Source organism: Rhinatrema bivittatum, chromosome 2, assembly GCF_901001135.1.
Source record: "Rhinatrema bivittatum chromosome 2, aRhiBiv1.1, whole genome shotgun sequence".
Lineage (NCBI taxonomy): Eukaryota > Metazoa > Chordata > Amphibia > Gymnophiona > Rhinatrematidae > Rhinatrema > Rhinatrema bivittatum.
The window spans coordinates 481175248-481182656 of NC_042616.1; the positions used below are offsets into that span (position 1 = coordinate 481175248).

Genomic DNA, 7409 nt, shown 5'->3' on the forward strand with positions numbered 1-7409 from the left:
TATGCATAAGTTTACCACAGACTAAGCAGAGCCAATCTTGGGTATGGGGGTGGGGATTTATATGCATTCTTTTGCATTTTGAAAAGTAAGAGTGTGCATTTTCATGAAAAATTGTGTCTGGGAAGTTTGGGTGTGATAATTTTCAAAGTGACCTTATGCATGTATTGTAGGAGTGTGCATTCGTTTGCAACGTATTGGCAATCCGCAACGTATAGGGCCATATTCGTTGTATTCGTGGGGAAGCGAAACATATCGTGATTCCCACGAATACAACGAATCTTCACCGAATTATTCGGCCATCTAAAGGAGCGAATTTAATTTAAAAAAACCACCCTCCTGATCCCCACAAGACTTGCCAAAACTCCGTGGTCCAGCGGGGGTCCGGGAACCATCTACTGCACTCACGCCGTTGGCTGCTGGTATTCAAAATTGCGCCGATAGCCTTTGACCTTACTATGTCACAGGGTCTACCAGTGCTATTGGTCGGCCTCTGTCACATAGTAGGAGCACAAGATGGTGCCGGCCGTCCATTGCTCCTACTATATGACAGGGGCCGACCAATGGCACCGGTAGCCCCTGTGACATAGTAAGGTCAAAGGCTATCGGCGCCATTTTGAATACCAGCAGCCGACAATGTGAGTGCAGTAGATGGCTCCCGGACCCCCGCTGGACCACCAGGGAGTTTGGCAAGACTTAGGGGAGTCAGGAGGGTGGGGGGTTGTAGTTAATTAAATTTTAGCCGGGAAACGAATAAGAATGGAACGCATGAATGGATCGGGGGCCCCCCTTGCCGAATGCAACATATCTGCCCCCCGACGAATATGAATACCAAATGTAACGTATGCGGTCCCTCTGCACATCCCTAAGGTATTGTATGTTCACTTATAAAACTGGTGTAACTTATGCAGGTGCTTGCTATTAAATGTTTACAGGTAATTACGAAATTACCTTCTTACTGTAATATCTGCAGTCTCCACATATACTCCTCATTTAACTTTTCCTCAGATGAATAAGAAGCATATTTCCAGTTCACCTTAAATAGATTTGAAAGTGAACTCCACACTGTGGAAAAAGGGCATACAGTATTTGTTCCTCATTGCTTAGTTTCTCAATTACCTTTCAAATTCGAAAGGAAATCCATTTCAAATGACTGTATACAATTAATCACAAACTGTGGAACATTATAAAGATAATTTTCTATTCTTTTAATTTATTTATTTAGCTTTTGGGTAGGCTCAGAGTTGCCAGCCATCAGTAAATTTACTGACAGAAAAAAACAAAAAGAACAAAAATGACAATCCAAATATAAATCTTATCTCTTTCTGAGCAGAGTAAACAAAAGCCAGTGAAAATGATGTACCAGAAGAAGAAGTTTGCCATGAGGCACATTCCTGAAATACAGTGCCGGGCCCTAGAGCTTCCATATGTTGGAAAAGAACTTAGTATGATCATCTTACTACCAAATAATATTGATGACAACTCCACTGGTCTGCAACAGGTATGCCTAATTTTCTTATCCTCTAATCGCATTCAAGGGATTATGTATTTTTTTTTTTTTTTATTTGAAACTTTTTATATACCGGCATTAGTAAGCATACATCATACCGGTTCACATTGTAACTGAAAGGCTGAAATTACAATCAACGGGGAGGGGAAACAGGGAGGAATATACATAGAGCAGAGGGCAAAGAAGTTAAAGCAATAAAACTGTAACAGGCTATTTACAGGTCCATATATAAAGGCTTAAACAGGTTACTTACAGGAGTCTATATACACATTAATGGGCATTAACATTAATGGGCATTAATGTATTAATGGGCATTAACATTAATGCTGGAGTTAATTGCATGTTAGCCCATTACCACAAATTCCCCAACATTAATTAATGTTAACACGCATGCTTATGACCTTAAAAGAAAAAATAAACTGGTCTCATTAGGTATTACTGCTGGATATAATATCCAGCGTTAATACCAATGAGGTTTAATGCTGCCCACTTTCTCACCAAAGTAAACTACACCTCAGGAGATATGGTCAAAATGGTCCAGCTAAGCCTGGAAAGTTAGTGTGTGCCACTGTCTTAATATCCACTAATACTGAAAACTAAAAATCAGCCACCAGACCTCACTCACCATCCCAAATAAGTATCTGGAATCTTCACCTGCATAAAAGAAACAGGCTCCCTTCCACTGGTGAAAATTCTGGATACTTTTTTAGGGGGAGTGGAGGGAAGGGTCCTAGGCTATAAGGCCCTTTGGTTTATCTTTATTTGGGAAGAAAGAGAAACAGAGATCCACTACTAGGGATGGTGGAAGCATTAGGTGTCCAGTAGCGTGCCACAGTTTTGGGAATGGCGTGGCGACTACTCCTCCTTATTGATCCCATCCACGCAGGCCTGGAAAAGGAAGTCATGTTACATGAGCTCATTCAAGTGAGAAGGCAGCAGAATCACCGTGGCTGGAAGAAGCAGGGTACACATAGGCCTGTGCCATGGGAAGAAATAGGAGAAGTCATCCCTTTGGCCACATGGCCTGAATGGGGGCATCTCTTTCTGCTTGTGCATTCCAGAGGAGGAGAGGAGTAAGTGTATGAGCATGTATGTGAGTAAGTGTGTGTGTATAAGAATCAACATGTGTGTGGATATGAGAGAGGAGAAAGTAGCGCATCAAACACCACTTCCCCCCACTAATCTACGACAGTCTCAGGGTGTCTGGAAATCAAAAGTCCTCATTAATTTTAATTATTGGGTGTTATTTATATCTGCTGTTTTTTGATAATTTATTGGTGTTTAGGGAATTTTAAAAAATATTTTAGATGAGTTTTTAATTATTAAATGTTATTCTATTTATTAGCTGTTTTGAGATTTATTCTTTTTATTAGTATGATTTTACTATTCTGTTTTATATTTCTTGATTTTGTTTGTTTTATGAGGAATGGTAGTAATTCTGTTTTTCTGTTGCACTGTATACACAGTCTAGGTTGTTGTGAGTGTAGTTGTTTGTCTACATGTTTCTATTTATGGTCACTTTATTCTGTGCTTGATGAAGGTCTGTGTTCTACATGTGTGACAGAGGTGAGGTATACTGCTAGCATGTAGTTTCTATAGCAGCATGGCTTGCTCTGCTTTCATTACAGGATGTGCATTGGCGTTTTAGGATCTGATGTAATTGTAGTTTTGCCTTTTTATAGGTAGGGTTGTTACTGTTTGAGTGCTGGCAGTTAGTGCTGTTTTGGTATGGAAGATTTACTATATTGTGTTTGTCATTGTTTTCTCATGGCTTTCTGAGGACCAAGCCCAGACCCAACATGTTACAATAGACCTAATGGCAGAAAACACATACAGAATGCAGTGATAAGGGAGATGATAACCAAAGTAAGCTTATACTGTTCCACTCATAAGGAACAGCCTTAAGGAGTCCTTTTTAATCAAGTGCTGTTTTATTCACAATGCTCCATAACAGAAGGCCATTTGCAAAAGAGTACAGTCCCCTGACATGGGCTGTGTTTTGCTGGGGAGGCTGCTTCGGGAGGGATGAAAGGAGGAATACACTTTAATAATCAGTGCTAGGAGCGGGTGCTATTTTGTCACACCATTACAAATTTTAATTTTTTTCCAACAATTTAGCCAAACAGCTGCACACCAATTCAAGAAATGGGTATACTTTTGTCATGGTGTTACAAACCTAATTTACTTTCTGACAATATAGCAGTGAAGATGCATACCGGTAATGATTGTTATCTGCTATGAATATTACCTGGCTTCTTATGGGTAGAACAATATAAGCTTACTGTGGTGGTTGCCATCTCCTTATCACAATAGACCTAATCCCATATGGGTTAAAATTGTCTATTTTGCAGCGGTTTCTGGTTGGCACCTCAGCAATACATGTAAATCTATGTACATGTTATAGTACAGAATCTTTACTTTGTCCATTTCTATGTAAAATCTATTATAAATGCATATTTTTTGATTGTGTGTAGTGAAGGCCGCTGTGGGGGGAGGGGAAGGAGAATGCAAGGCTGTAAAGTTTGCTTAGGGCGCCTAATACCTTTCATTGGCCCTGGCCCCCACTTTGGTGGTTTTCCATTCTTCCTAAACTGGGTTTCCTGCAGCCAGCATTATCCAATTACATGTCTCGGGGCCAGTTAATGTCGGGTGGAAGAAGCAATGCAATAGTTTTATAATGGCAGCATTCAGTGTAAAGCACTAGCACATTCTGCATAACATTACTTTGGAATCTTCCACATTAGAATCAGGGTGTTATCTGCCGTTTCTAACTCAGATCAGTACATAGGACTCTTTAATGCTTTAATATTGGCAACGATGTCGTCAACAATGGATGTCAAACTGCAAAAAGACTGTTGAATATTTGCCTTTAATAAAAAAAATTCATTAATGAAAATATGGTTTATTATAAGATGCGGAGGGCACCTCAGTCTATCTACACGCCAGGAAAATAAAGATTTTTTGATGGTGGCAAACCAAATGGAGGAAAGTCACAGAAGGTTTAGGTAGAAACTACCCCATAGGTGCAGCACCAAAAATCTAACACAAACCCCCCAGAACTGGGAGGAATCCGTACTCAAACAGGGCTGTCTATACAAAGCATTTTCTCTGCAGATACAAAATAGGAGAAAAACTTAAATATATCTGATTTATAATCTTTTGCAAATTCATGGAATTTAGTTTGAGCTAAGAACAGATGCAGGGGTAATTTTGGCCCCATTGGTATAAAGTCTGTGGATACTCTGTCCCTGCAGGCTTTTCACCAGTTTTCAGAGGGGAAGCCACGAATATTTTCCTTTGGATAATGATCCCACCAAAAGCACCTGTGTGTGCACACATTTACACCCTCGCAGGCCTGCGTTTCAGAAGGAAAAATACATGCATGTTTTAGAAAACGACAGTGCGCATGTAATTCCAAACCCTGCTCCATCTCTGCCCACAGGAATGCCTCATCACGTTGCAGATCAAAGTAGCATACAAGCCTTATGCGTATATCTTTAACCACGTATCGAGTGGGCAATTTTGTAAAAGTAATTTTCCATGCATAAACACTGCTGTAGCATTGGGAATGCCTTTGAAAATTATCCTAAATAAAAACAATTTCTTTCCTCACAATTTACACAAGATGATTTGAGTAGTTTGTTTTTGTTTTTTATTTTGTATTTAGTGATTTTAACATTACAAAAAAGAAGAAAAGGGAAAATAATATTCCAACATTTAGTATGCTGAGTAAAATAACTCCATCTCTTACCCTCCTGGAGAAAAACAGATGCCTGGTATGAGCATAGCAAATACAGTGTGAGATTATGCCTAAACACAATAAGGCAGCACATTGTTAAATAATAACGACGAGATCACTTCCGTTACACAAGCAAAGTCCTCCTATATTCCCAATAAGGCGACCAAATTTTATCATAAAGAAGAAAATTTCATTTGAGAGTATAAGTGAGCTTCTCTACAGTAGCGATTTCATGCACCTAACTCAGACTTCCAAAGTGGGAGGCAAAGTGAGAGGCAATTTCTTCTGTGAAGTAGTGAGTGTGTGATTCCTCCACAAATCCAACAGACATATTTTGGGAGTCAAGGCTATTTCTTTTCCCAATTTAAGGAGACAAACCCGTATTAAGGATTTCCAAAAAGTCCCAATGAATTTGCAGGACCACCAAACGTGAAGGTATGAACAGGGGAAACCACAGCCACACCAACATAGAGCAGTGGAGGTGGGAGAAAATTTAGTATAAAAGAGAGGATACCTATAAGCTCTGTGAAGAAGCTTCACCATTATTTCCACCCGCCTGACACACAAGAAAATCTTGTGAGCTTTCTCCCAAATAAGTTTCCAGTGCTGACTAAGTCTAGATGTAAATCGCTATTCCATTGTTGGATAATATGAGTAGGTGGATATTGTATATCTTGGACCTCCAACAAAGCTTTGTTAAAAAGAGCAATACCTTTTCGTGGCAGGGTGTCTTGAATAAGCATTCGTATTACAGGATGCGGGAGCCGTGGTTGCCAGTCCTTTTCCTGTAGGTGACTAAATTCTGCCAGTAATTGGTCATGAAGATTTGAGTAGTCTTTTCATTGTACAAGTTTCAGTATGTTCTGTGTTTCCTGAATTACACTTCTGCTTTTATCCAGGTTTTCAGACCACCTCATTCCACTATATTCAAACTTTATAACCATAGCTTTAGGTGTGACAGTACAATGTCCTGTGGTTTTGTTCAAACACATGCCCAAATGCTCCACTGACCTAATTCAATGTAGCCAAAGGCATTTATTAGTGCAGTTTTTATATTCTTGAATCCATAGCTAATTATGTAATTCTTATTTTTTGTTCTATGTCCCAATTCCAGCTCGAGAAGGCGCTCACCTTAGAGAAGATCCAGGAATGGACACTGCCCAGAAACATGGGCCATCCCGTTGATGTCCATGTGCGGCTACCCAAGTTCAAGCTGGAAGATAGCTATGAGCTCAAGGATGCTTTGACACAGCTAGGTCTAGTGGACGTTTTTGATTGCAGCAGAGCCAACTTGTTGGGAATGTCAGCAGTACGTGACCTGTTTCTCTCCAAAGTGGTGCACAAGTCCTTTGTGGAGGTGAATGAGGAAGGCACAGAGGCCGCTGCGGCCACTGCAGGCATTATGATGGCTTTCTGCATGCCAATAGAAGAAGAATTTAATGCTGACCACCCCTTCCTTTTCTTAATTCGGCACAACCCAACCGAGAGCATACTTTTCTTTGGAAGATTTTGCTCCCCTTAGCAAACTGCAAAAATTATACAAATAAGCACATTTTTAAAAAAATCAAATTATTTGTATGATGATCTGTAAAAGAAATAAAATGCAAGACTCAAAAATAAATGGCAGCTGAAAAACTGATTATTAGTTTCATTCTTTGGATTCTCTCTTAAGTCAGCCAAATTCAAGTGCATCTTTAAGTGTTAACCAAGTTGAAGTACTCTCCTCTTCACCTTGCAGATGTCTAGAGCAGTGGTTCCCAAATCTGTCCCAGCCAGTCGGGTTTTCATGCTATCCCACAATGAATGTGCATGAGGAAGATTTTTTTGTGTTTGAGGCATTGTGGACCACTGGTCGCAATGGAGATGACCACGCCCATGAGGAGGAGCCCTATGGGGAACCGATGCGATTGGCTGACACAATTAGCAGACACAGAATAGATGGTCTTTATTGTATTGCTGTAGATGGTATAGAGATGGTATGCAGGAAGGTAAGGCACTGACCCACAAGGTGCCAATACCCTCAACAGGCTCAATGGTGTAGTCTCACCCAGATGTTCCCTATAGGCAGCTCTCCACAGAGCGGGCAATGCCGCGGCTGGTGGGTGGAGTAGGTGCGCCGGTTTGTAGAGGTACTCACGGAGAGCAGGCATCTTCCCGTTGGTA

The 7409-nt window shown here is 40.5% G+C and overlaps 1 protein-coding gene across 2 annotated transcripts in view; it reads left to right on the top strand.

The window, feature by feature from the left end:
• LOC115085007 (leukocyte elastase inhibitor-like) overlaps window positions 1-6885 on the top strand; it is a 71998-nt gene extending 65113 nt beyond the window's left edge. For both annotated transcript variants that reach the window (XM_029590513.1, XM_029590512.1), the window contains 2 exons: window positions 1331-1498; window positions 6361-6885. In XM_029590513.1, coding sequence (XP_029446373.1) covers window positions 1331-1498; window positions 6361-6768 — 576 coding nt within the window. In that variant the 3' untranslated portion in view covers window positions 6769-6885. The remainder of the gene's footprint in view (window positions 1-1330; window positions 1499-6360) is intronic.
• The last annotated feature ends 524 nt before the right edge of the window (window positions 6886-7409 follow it).